The following is a 12802-nucleotide window of genomic DNA, read 5'->3' as shown; positions in this document are numbered from 1 at the left end:
AGTAAATACAAAATTATACTTCTATTGACGCTCTTTGAAAGCGTCATGCCGAACAATCTATCAATATTTGCAGTATCATCACAAAAGCGATGACTATGATTTATACACAGCAGGTTAAATCAAGACCGATTGGAGAAGATTCATTTCGTTTGCACCAGATATGGTTGGTAACTACTGCACGACAATAGAGCAAAGCCAGCTACGCAGAATATTTTCGGCAGGAACATTTAACACCTGAGGAGGATGTGCTGCTTTTACATTCAGCATGCTACTATACTTCGTGTGACTGCTCAAGAGGTGCACGTCCGATTACACAGGATAATCCGTGAAGGAAATGACTGAATGCCTGTAATTTATTTCGCAGCTGTACTTGTGCGCTATTCGTCTGCACTAGTGCAGAGCTTCGGAATCATCAAAACTGGGGAGTTTTAATTTTCTGTGTAAAGTCGTAACTTGTTCTCGTTGCAGAGCGAAAAAGAAACGTAGTAATTCATTAACAGAGATGCCACATCTGCAGTTTCACCAATGATATCTTTAACAACTGTTCAACTGCATTAAAAGTAATCTATCACTCTAAAAAAAAAAAAAGAGCGAGTAAAAAGGGTGTCTTTTTGTCCCACAACAATACTCGTCATCTATATTGCATTCCATCTTTGCGCTATCGCCCCGCGCCCGGTACCTTCCGCTCACGATCGACATGCCCATTATCAGGGTAACATTGCATTCTTGATAGGAAAGTGGGCAGCGCCGAGTTATCAGGAAAGGAAGCGCACGCAAGCCTGATGACGATTATTGTTGCGGGACAAGAAGACACCCTTTTTACTCGATATTCTTTTAAAGTATACTTTATAAAATACACTATACGTAAGCGACTCTAAAATGAAGCTGCCGGCATCAACCTCAGCTAGCCACACTGTCCGCCGCTACACCTATTGATTTGGGCAGTAAGCTATTAATTCAGCTTCTTCATGTCTGCGAAAGGTGGAGCGACAACGCTGTTTCTTCTAAAGCCCCTAGGGGCTTTAGTTTCTTCACGTTGGCAGTGGGGCCCACCTCGGTTATTCGTTCCTAGGTCTAGGGGCGTTCTATTGCTCTCAAGGGTTCGGATCGTTTTATTGTATTGAGGAGTTCATCTTAGGCTCGGGAACTACTATATTACGTGGTCTAACACCAGGCGTTATAAATGATCACTTAAATTCAACTCGCAAGGCAGCTGAGACCAATTATTCACTTTATATGCTGCTTTTTATTTACAAAAACATTGAAGATCTGCAATGGTGAGTAAATTGCTACGAATGAAACGTTTCTCAGCACCAGCCGTTAGCATAGGTGCGCCTGTCATGACGAGCGGAAATATGGTATGAATTTATTATTATATTCCACGTGCAAATAATTGCATATAACCTGCTCAATATTGGGTTCCCAACCTGTTTTTTAGATGAAAACGGCACTTTAGGATGTACATTTCCTATTCTCAACTGTAAACAAATTAATGTTGCCGAATAAAAATAATTTCGAGCAAAAAATTGCATTTCGTGGTTGAATATGAAAACAGTTCACGGCTTCAAATCTATTTCAAGCATTAGCTATTCGAAAAGAAATTGCACAACATAATTTTTTGAGGGAGCAAAAGGTGCTGAAGTTTCCAAAAGTAATTCCAACTGCTTAAAGATTGCTTTACATAAAGCGACAGCTGATGTCTGTTAGACCCAGATCACAATATAATGCGCGCTCATTCTTCGCCACAGCACCACGCTGCAACTGCTGCATTTTCCAAGCCTTCTTTTACAGTAAACCCACTTGTATAGTTTATTTCAAAGGTATATGTTGCTTTGTGGTTGAGAATCCGAGAAAAAAACGGACAAATAAGCCTGGTGGACTCATTCGAAGATGACGTTCTTTCCATTCAGCACGTTTTACTCGTCGCGATCAATCAAGTGCCTCTGTTCATTCACCGCCATGATGAATGTTCTCTGCTTTTTGATAGTATGATTTAAGAGTGAATACGGGCAAATTTTGCACCACTACTCTGAAGGCAAGCTTTCAATTTTATTGCTACAGCCACTGTATGGACACTATCGGCTGAATTTCGCCGCCGGCGTCGGCACTGACGTCGGCGTGGGGGTCCCCAATGCAAGGAATGAACACCAGCGCCGCCGAAAAGCATGTTTTTTAACGTTCGAACGGCAAGCTATTATTGCGATAGCAATTATATGGACACTCTCAGCTGAATTTCGCCGCCGGCGTCGGCGTGGGAGAATAAAGGGCTGTACGCTCGATCGCGCGCCCTTCTATTGCAGTGTGGAGAATCGTACGTCTTGCCTAGCCTTTGAGTTTCATCGGAACGAATCTGTTGTAGTTACCGGGCGCACAAAGGTCACTTCAATCGTTGCACAGCCTCCGTTTCCGAATAGGGTGCACTTTCAGACACAGCGCAGTAACAACTCGGACGCTTATTCGCGTTAATCTGTACCTGTGAGTACGTTTCATGCGTCCTTTGCGCGTGAGAAACGTTGGGCAAGTTTGGATCTGCTTGCCATTCTGCGCTTGCCCTTGAAATCTGTTGCTATCACGTTCATTGCTTCGACTTCGCGGCAAATTTGCTACTCTTTTATATCTACCACTTACCGCTGCTGATGGGCATCTCGGGGAGAATTGTGTTTTGAGCATTACCAGCCACATGGCGCAATGAGCGCGCGTCGCCACATGTCGCGGTGGCACCCGCTCTAATCTCCCACAAATACTTTCTCCTGCTGCGCTCCTTCACGTGCCCTTATCTCGCGGTGGCGACGAGGGGAGGATCGTACGTCTTGGCTGGCCTCGGGCTTTAGCTGGTACGATTCTGCTGTAGTTACAGGGCGCACAAAGGTAACTGCATTTAATGCAGTCTCCATTCACGAGAACGGCGCACTTTTCAGACACAGCAAAGTAACAACTGAGAGGCTTATTAGCGTTCATCTGTACCTGTGAGTACGTTTCCTGCGTCATTTGTGCGTGAGAAACACGGGACACGTTTTGATCTGCTTTCCTTTCTGCGCGTGATCTTTCAATTTGTTGCTACCGTGTTCAATGCTTCGCTTTTCGGAAAAGATGCGACTTTATTTTACTTCGTTGAACTGTTTTGTTTACGCTGTATTGCAGCACCGGGACGAAGTGCTACCGTCTCTGCCAGTATGGAGACGCGAGTGCGCGCTTGTTTGCATCAATGTTTCACATTGGCATAGCTACAAATCAAAGTATATTTTTTCGCTTCACGGTATGCGCAATACAGCACGAATAAATGCTATACTGACACAAATTACCTTCTACAATAGTGATTCTGTTATCTCAGCAGCGTTTCTAAATTTCTTTGTGTCACCGTTTTAGAAAACTTTTTTAAAAATCTTTTTCGTACGTAGTATGAAAGTGCTTGAAATTTCTGAACGTAATGTTTTCTTCGTTTCAGCTACACTAGCAAAGGTTCAGCTTTTCGGCGGGATTTACGGGGGGCAGTTGTGCGCGAGCGTGGGAAGCAGTGATGTCTCTACACGCACAGTTGGCGCGCCAAAGATGTGGAAGCTTCACGTGTCACTGGTAGGCAGGCGCTTGAAATTGACACACGTGAGACTATTCACTAGCTAGTCGGTCCCATCACCCACCAATCCGTTCACCCATCCGTGTTTGCATGTCCATCCATCCATGGTTTATTCATCTGTATGTCTATCCATGATCATCCGTGCATGGTTCGTCGATCCGTTCGTCCAACCATCATACGCCTGTTCGTTCATCCATCCGTCCATCCGTAGTTAAGGCTGTGTATATCCTGGCATACCTCACCTAATTTTTTTTTTCATAGAGTCCAAGTTTTTTACGCGCACAAAGTTTCCTACGCCAATTAAGCTCCGTTGTGGTAAGGTGACATCATTAGTTCAAAATGATGTGGTTTCTTCACAAATATGAAAAAAACTCATAACTAGGGTTGGGCAAGGCTATAGTGTGGGCTCCGAAATAATGATATAATATGACTTCGATTGTTTGAACAAGTCTTTGAGAGGACGCATGTTGCAATCGTGATTTCAACAACTCTTATGAGTGGAATGAATATATATATATATATATATATATATATATATATATATATATATATATATATATATATATATATATATATATATATATATATATATATATATATATATATATACGGTTGGGGAAGAACGCATCTTTATTTCCACTTTTCAGTAGACGTGTGGCTGGAGGACATGCCGTTTATATTATTACAGCTATAGACGTCCGGACTAAAGAAAAACATCAATGCAGTAAGCTGACGAGCTTATAGCATTTTTTTCCTCGTTAAAGAAAGCATATTTCAAGAAAGCATAACTGGTGTCGAGCCTAGCTGGACCGAATTTATGTTTCAGCCACTTTGTGTGGGACAAACATTCACAAAGTAAACAGTTTTATAGACGAGTGCAAATTTTCTTCGTTCACTGGCATGATCGGATAGCGTTGTTCTTCTACCTTGCTCCCTTCAGCGTTGCCGCTGCCATGAAGTATGTTGTACTGGCCCCAGTTTTATTTACATATTGGTAACATTATTCTATAACTTGTCTGTGTTCTTCAAAATATTTCTAAATAATCAACAATAATATATCACAAATGCAGTTGACAGATAGGAAAGAGTAGAAGCAGAAAAGTAACAGCAACAACACAACACATATTGATTGCAAAAAAAAAAAAGGAAATAAGAATACACTTGGACCACTTCAAATGCAAAACTAAACCCCACATTTCACATATTTGGATGCCTTCTGTAAATTAGCTCCGCTAAACGACAGATATCTCTGAGCATAAGAAACGCCAAAAAACACTCAGAATATTAGGACAAAAAAGAAAACTCGAAAAACACGGAGATCCACGAGTCAGGTACTCAGGCTCGCCGTGAATTCATCGCTTATTGGGCACAACCACTCTGTCCTTAAGCACGTTTTTACTATATTTTCTATATTTATTTATTCAGAACACGGTTTTACTATATTTTCAGGTTTCACTTAGAGAGCCACCTACCGCTTATACGAAAGGTGCGCATTTACAGAGCCCGAATATGCGTCCAATATATATCGACAAGGGAGAGGCGTTGTGTACACGAGAATTGGCGAAACGCGAAGGCTGACTCTCTCTGCGACATTTATATCGGGAGGAAAGAGAACGGAGATGTCCTGCACCGGTGGAACAACGGAATATTGAAAAAAAAAAAGAAACACGTCGCTGCGTCGCCTGATACCCGCGCGATGGCGTTGGAATCGGTTTCGCTCCCGAACTCGACTTGCTCTCCGCCGTGTCTTGCCTACCAGCCGCATCCTCCTCCTCATCCTTTCGGATAGCTCGGGGCTTCATTCCCGTTTTCCTTCAGTGCCTTCTCTGATCTCACCATCGCTCTCCGGCCGCGTCGTCTCCTTTTCTCTCCTTCACTAAATCCCCAGACAACTCACTCTCCCAAGGGGTTTCCCAGGGACACCCGGGAGCGGATGGCCGCTGATAGAAAAACGCTGACGCCGGGACGAGGGACTCTATATCGTTCTTAGACGCGAAACGGTCGCGGTGTGCTCTCAAACCGCGTGCTCATCGGGACGCTGCTTTCTTCAACCTCGGAGCTTAGGAAAAGTACGCAGTTGCACCCAACCGTGCAATGTCGTTGTCGTTGGCTTCTTCTTACACGGTTGCCTACGGATAGGCGGATGAGACGTAGTCGCTTTCTGGCAGCTCCTTTCGTCATCTCTGTCTGCACCGCTTGGGTGATTGTTCCCGGCTGGGCGTTAAAACGTTGTTGGAAACGACTTGTACTGGACTGACAGCGCGTCACTTTGCAACTACAAAAACTTCATCAGCGGCGACGATGGCCTGAAGGGGGATCCTCACAGATAACTTCAGCCGGTAAGCAGCAATTCACAGTCGTAGTTTTATATTCAAACTGCCTAAACAGGTTTCTCGGGTGCCTGTTTCCGCGACACGTCACTGTGGCGAACTGATCATTGCGCGAGAAGCAGATAATAGATTAAAATTTCTGAAGCAAAGCTCCTCTACACATCACAATATAAGCTTCTTGCACGGCGGCATTCAAGCAAATTTTCTGTAATGATTTAAAACGAATTCACTGGGCAGCTCAGGAGATCTTACTGTATAATCATAGGCGACTGGAAGGTATTCGTTCTGTACTGGCTTAAAGTTATCTCTACTGGTAAAAAAAAAATCATCTCTAGTGGTAACGCTCTAGCTTCACTGATGTCTGCGGATATGTCGAAGATCTATATTTGATCGTTTGATTTTGCCAATAACACAAAGCTGTTTAAACGGTACTCGAATATTCTAGCACTGAGCGGTGGTCACTAAGATAGTAGGTGTGCTCGTGTGTAGTGACTCGGGCAGAACGCAAGGTCGATTTGTACGAGCTCTCAAGTCGAGATAAACATGTCGACTTGAAAGATTTCTTTGTGTAATGATGCTGCTCATACATAATGTACAAATTGCATGTATTTGGAAACTGCATGATCTTAACAAAACACTCGTACTACTGTGTTTTACCTAGCACTGGCAATTGTGCATTTTTCGCGGCGTTTAACAAGCTGGTGACAGGCGCATGGGTTTTAACTAAACATAAATTGCTAATACTGGCGCTATTGGGGGGGGGGTGAAGTCTGGCGAAATAGCTTTCGAGCGCTGCCAGACTGACTGCAACATTCGTGGACGCGTGTCTACATGGACATATTTATATCTGGAACGACATGGTCGTTCAATGACGATGTTTTGCCTCGGTGCGTTTGCCTCAGTCAGATATAAAACTTTGATAAAACAAGTTCGCAATGGTACTATCAGCAGCGGAAGCACAGCAAGTAATAATCCTTAAATATTGATTGCATAGACAGTACGATCACAGCTATAGCGTTTTGCTGCGGCTCTACTGCGCACGACTCACGTCTGTGTTTCTATTGTAACTGCGCCCATTCCTTTCTCAATTGCTTTTCCGGTTACTCGCTGCCGCGTGGACTCGTCGGACTCCAGTGGTGACGACATCACCAGCAAGCAGGACTTAAAGGAGAGCCGAGCCTAGATTGTTGCATTGATGTTATCTCGAGAGGATGAACATAGGTATATTACGAGAGTACTTGCTCGTAAGTCTCGGAAGTAATAGAGGTGGAAAAACAAGATTGCGAAATCATACCAGGCAGTGAAGAAACTTCTGTGGATGGTGTTGGCTATGCCACTGGTGAGCTGTTCTTCCAAAGGTTGTTTGACACCTTCAACCGGAACAAGTTCCGCATCTAAGCGGATTGCAAGGAGTGAATTTAGACGAATAGAGGCCTCTTTGGCTCTGTCGGTCACTGATCGACTTTGTATAGTCGCGCGCAACTGCAGTCCCTTGCTTCTGGACCAATCATATGTGCAGCAACAGGAGGTAAGCGCATTTATTGCGAGGCACTTTAGGAGGTCGGGCTGTCATATGCTTAGATTGCGGCAACGCAGGTGAAACCACAAAAAACATGATCATCTGAAGCATACTGAGTGTGCTCCCGCACCAAGAAGTAGTCCTGGTCTTGTTTTTCGGGCGGCTGGGTGATGACAGGGGCGGAACACTTTAGTAGCTGGGACTGTCGCCAAAATATAAAATATACAGGAAGCAAGCGTGCAATAAAAACGTGAAGATAGAAAGAAAAGATCTGCTGAAATTTAAGGAAGTGCTAGAAACAGAAAGAAGTAGAGAAGAGCGGACAGGAAGAAAGTAACAGAGAATGACAGAGAAACACAAAAAAAATAGACTGCCCAGCTCCACATATGAGCCTTGTCAAGACTAATGCAAAGCTGCATAAATATTCTTTTAAGAGCGAATAACAGTACAAGGATACCCGGTATGTGAGGCGACAGGTGTTTTATAACCAGCCGGTGTAAACATAGGTCACCTTAAGTGGCTCCTTGAATTACAGTCGCAAATGTTGGCGTGATCTGTAATATTTTGAAGTTTGAGTCACCCTTAAAATTCTAAAACAGTTGTACAGGGGCCTTGATATGTCTCGGGATGATGACATTCGCACGGAGAAAAGACGAAATTATCGGTGTCCTACGTGTGACGAGTATAATAGTTTAGAATCGTTCCTTCGACGAAACCTGAGAGAATGGCCTCGAGTAATAATGGCCTCGAGCGAAAGAAGTCATACTTTCAAGATAAGTGTGGTTTCGTTGTGTTCGGCCTGTCGCAGCAATTTGACAATCTCGTGGCGTATGGCACGCCCATTTAGTATTTATAGTGATACTTTCATTCATACGACCGCACTTGAAATAGCCCTCGCATAAAAATAAGGTATAGTAATTGCCTGTGCAGTTTTTTTATTATTTTGCCGTCTCTGAACGATTCCCCTTACGAGAAGGCTGCTGTCATAATTTCATTATTGCGGTGAACAGGACGAACTATTTGGAATGCTTTGCACGTCTCCCGAGACTATACGTGTCGGTTTTGACACCCAATAGTTATATAAACTGAACACATTCGTTCCAATTGACGTTTTATCTGTGATCACCTCAGACGATACGACACAGCTTTGATAAGCTAAAATTTGATAAAATGAATACATTGATTTTAAGTGACCTCCTAGCTGTGATCTCCCGAGAAGACACGTATCAGCTATGATACGTAATATTTTCATAAAATGAAGACATTAATTCCAAGTGACCTTCCTAGCCATGATATCTTGGATTTTTGCTTGTCAGCTTTGACGTGCAATAGTTTGATGAACTGAAAACATTGATGCCTAGTGACCTTCTAGCTGTGATGCCCTAAGGAGAAAATTTAAAAAGAGGAAGTCTATTGAGCGCCCCCTACGGATTGCGAAATAGTTGAACCGAGGCTCTGTTATTGCGTCTAATACATACTCTAAAGACTTGACTACCGTATATTCCTACCAGTTTTCAGATACGTTCCAATAAGTAATGGCAGAACCGAAAACGTAAACCTAGATAGAGATTTGGGCATATATGTGTTTAGGCGACCGTGCCTGAAGCGATGACATGAAACAACACGTTGAAGGATTATTGTCAGATGATGAAGCTCCGCAGAAGTTATCCAAAGGTTCTCTTTGAAGACACAATACAGGCCAGAACCGATGCTCCTTTTTTATGTTAGAATAAGTAGGCTACCTTGCACGAAGTAATATTTGCTTGCGTCAGACAAAATTGTGTGTCACGCGTGCGTGTTGTGCGTGGATGTTCGACTGCGCCGTTTCTCGTATTTTATTCTCCGTAACGCTGTGATTCCGGGATGACCGACAGCACTGCAGTTTCAGGGCCATCATGTGAATTCGTTGCTTGTTTTTTCTCATAACAATTAAAATCTTTTTGAAATAAACTGAATTCAAGTTTTTGCGTAACAACTTTGTCGACCTAAATCAACTCACTCGTTTAGAACCTCTTCAAAAAACAAAATTTGTGAAGGAAAATTACGTGCAGAAGTGAGTGCATATGGCATCGAGCTTGCGTTTCTTGCCACTTCACATGCGTCACACGCTTACCTCCCCGGTACCCACATTATTTAATTTTTGTAAATAGCGTACGCAATTGAGTAACGCAGGATCTACGAAAGAAACTTTGAAACTCTTATATTGAGAAGCACAGACTCACGCAAAGTAGACGAAGGTCGCACGTCTGGGCCAGCTGTTTTTTATCTGACCTTCGTTCTTCTCTTCCTCTAGCTGTCTAGTTTGATGCGTGCTATATAAACGATGTGATAACCCTCCTTAACAACTACTGTGACTTATATTAACCGAAACAAAGCAGCGTAGTGGAAACTCATGATAACCTGGTATAAAGCAGTTACTTGAGCCTTCCAGATATATTGTGACTGGAGGCTGAAATGCTGGAACCACTATGGCATTCAAGGCTTTGCCAGCACCTTCTAAATAAATGTAATTAATAACCATTACACCCTATATATGAGTTATATATATATATATATATATATATATATATATATATATATATATATATAGATATATACTGTCTCTGGTCCCTTGAAACATCGAGCTCCAGACATATTGGAAATTTGTTAAATAAGCTTGGAACCTACCTCTTCTTGTTTCTCATTTTCGTTCTTCTTATTTTTCTTTTATTGGGGCCTAATATAGGTAAATTGGGGCCTAGTATCGAAAAAAAAAACATTCAGTATATATATTATGCGTTGGTACATCGCAGTATAGAATTAAGTAGAACTCTATGCGAATCGTTATTCGAGTTTTCGAATACTCGAACGCTCCTTCTAATCGACTTTCCTGCCCCCTTTGCTTTTCTCTCACTGCCATTCTTTACAGGGTACCAAAGTCTGCGTGAGAGCAGCTGTACAACTAACCACTATACACGATCTGGCATTTACCACGTCCTCATTCTCAATAACTGCCACCGGTCACCATGCCGAGCACGAGCCAGATACCATTGCTGTCGATGCTGCAGCCTCCCCACGAGGACGCGCACAACACTCATCATCATCCGGCCAGGGACCAGTACCGCGTCGTTGTTCTCGGTGCAGCACGGGTGGGCAAGACGGCCATCGTACGGCAGTTCCTGTACGACGAGTTTCCAGTCGACTACGTCCCTACAGTGGAAGAAGTGAGTCAAAATAAATTGCGACATCCTCAAAGCTTCCTCGTGTGCGTTTATTAGTAGATAGATAAATAGATAGATAGATAGAGAGATAGATAGATAGATAGATAGATAGATAGATAGATAGATAGATAGATAGATAGATAGATAGATAGATAGACAGATAGATAGATAGATAGATAGACTCTCCTAGCTGGTATTTTTGGTCGTTTGCCTGAAAATAGAATGTAGCTTCAGGTTTGTGAAAGACTAGACAATACAAACCGATACTCGTTACTTCGGCTGCCGTGCGATGAAAGATGTGAAGCCAGGACACCGTCTATCACTTCTGGCATGTTGAGCGTGTCAGGAGTGGTAAGCGGGAAACAAAATGCCTAGTGTGCAGCAAAGCTAGTGCTTGCGAAAGCAATCAACAGTTTCTCGACCCATGCTAAACTGTTCCTTCGTTCTTTTTTCTTCCTGACACAGTTCCACACTGGTGAGTACGAGATCAACGGTGCCTCCCTCACCCTTGACATTGTGGACACGAGTGGCAGCTACCCATTTCCTGCCATGAGGCGTCTGGCCATTACCACTGCCGACGCAATCGTGCTCGTCTACGCTATTGATGACCAGGAGTCATTCGAAGAGGCTCGTCGAATCCACGAACAGATCGTAGAGCTCCAATCGGCCAAAGCTCCCGTAGTCGTGGTGGGCAACAAGTGCGACCTGCCGGCCGCTATGCGCCGCGTGCGACGAGAGGTAGCAGAGACCATCATCTCCATCGACTGGGAGAACGGCTTCGTAGAGTCTTCGGCCAAAGACAACGTCAACGTTTTTGCCATTTTCAAAGAACTCCTAGTACAGGCCAAGATCCCGTATGACCTGAGTCCCACCGCCGTTAACAAGAGACGTCGCTCGTTGCCCGTCTATCCTACAAGTCCGAGCATCAAGGACAAGACGCTTCTCAAGAGGAACAGCTGTGCGGTTTCGTAGGTGCATTTGACGTGTCGCTAGTGTCTCGTTATCTTTAACTTGTATTTGCGACACATGCTCGTCAACACTGCCAATCATTGATTGTTTGTTTCTACCGGAGCTCGTGGAAACTGAACATCTAAGGTCACGACGAAACAAACAGTGAAGTTTGACATCATGAAGATAAACACGTTTACAAGGGATAACAGACAAAGAACTACTGTACACGTTCATAATAGTGAAGCTGCCTAACGTCGTAATAATAAAATCTTGAACGGAGATGACAATCGGTCTCACGAAAGGTAGAAACCTCTGCCATTCCTTGTAATAGTACGCACTATATCAATAAAAATCAATGCTTGCCATGAGTGTGTAAAATATACATCATTCTGGAAACCTATTACTAATTGAGAATATACTGGCAAAATCCGCTGTTTCAAGCTGTTTCTGAATTGTGTAACGCTGAGCGTAAGGAAAGGTCAACAATGCTTACGCAAGTATGGAATTGCTGATTGATTGATTTGTGGTGTTTAACGTCCCCAAACCACCATATGATTATGAGAGACGCCTTAGTGGAGGGCTCCGGAAATTTAGACCACCTGGGGTTCTTTAACGGGCACCCAAATCTGAGTACACGGGCCTACAACATTTAAGTATAAAATTGCAGATACAGACATACCTTCCCCATGTCTTCATTATGGACCCCATCAATGACTCACTAACATCGGTGTGCCATTTGTGTGCCCACTCCTCGCATACATTCCATTTTTTTTTCTGCGAGTATTCAAACTCACGGGTCAGTCATGTTGAGACTCTTTTTGAGGTAGCGCCAAGCTAAAGAACTATTATGAAGAGAACAGCATGCGCGATTTGGTTGAAGTTCCGTTTCACGCCTGCAGTGTTACACCTCACCACCAGAAAACTGCGCGGCGCCGCCCTTGTGCCTATTGTAAAAACACCCCAAGTTTGATGCAGGAATCACGACCCGGTCATATTTAATGGGTCTGACAGTTTTAATTGCCCATCTGCATATTCCTAGTTCCAGTTTCGTCAGCAAAAAAGAACCACGCATGAACTGTCCTGATGACCCTTAAACAAGACTCATGACACCTGGCTGAGCGAACAACGGAGAGGCAACAAACAGTATACTAAATATGTGAGGTTCTAGTTATTATGGATAATCATTCTGTCAGTTTCAAAATAATTCTAACAGCTCAGAAGCAAAACT

General features: G+C 43.4%; 1 protein-coding gene across 1 annotated transcript; it reads left to right on the top strand.

Annotated features, from left to right (window-relative positions):
• Nucleotides 1–5589: 5589 nt before the first annotated feature.
• LOC119179906 (GTP-binding protein Rhes) lies at nucleotides 5590–11939 on the top strand. Its single transcript, XM_037431025.2, has 3 exons — nucleotides 5590–5913; nucleotides 10332–10626; nucleotides 11089–11939. Exons 2-3 carry the CDS (start codon nucleotides 10429–10431, stop codon nucleotides 11593–11595), a joined length of 705 nt encoding a protein of 234 aa, XP_037286922.2. The 5' UTR covers nucleotides 5590–5913; nucleotides 10332–10428; the 3' UTR covers nucleotides 11596–11939.
• Nucleotides 11940–12802: the final 863 nt, after the last annotated feature.

This window comes from Rhipicephalus microplus, chromosome 7 (assembly GCF_043290135.1).
Source record: "Rhipicephalus microplus isolate Deutch F79 chromosome 7, USDA_Rmic, whole genome shotgun sequence".
NCBI classification, from domain to species: domain Eukaryota; kingdom Metazoa; phylum Arthropoda; class Arachnida; order Ixodida; family Ixodidae; genus Rhipicephalus; species Rhipicephalus microplus.
This window is presented reverse-complemented; position numbering and strand designations above follow the sequence as displayed.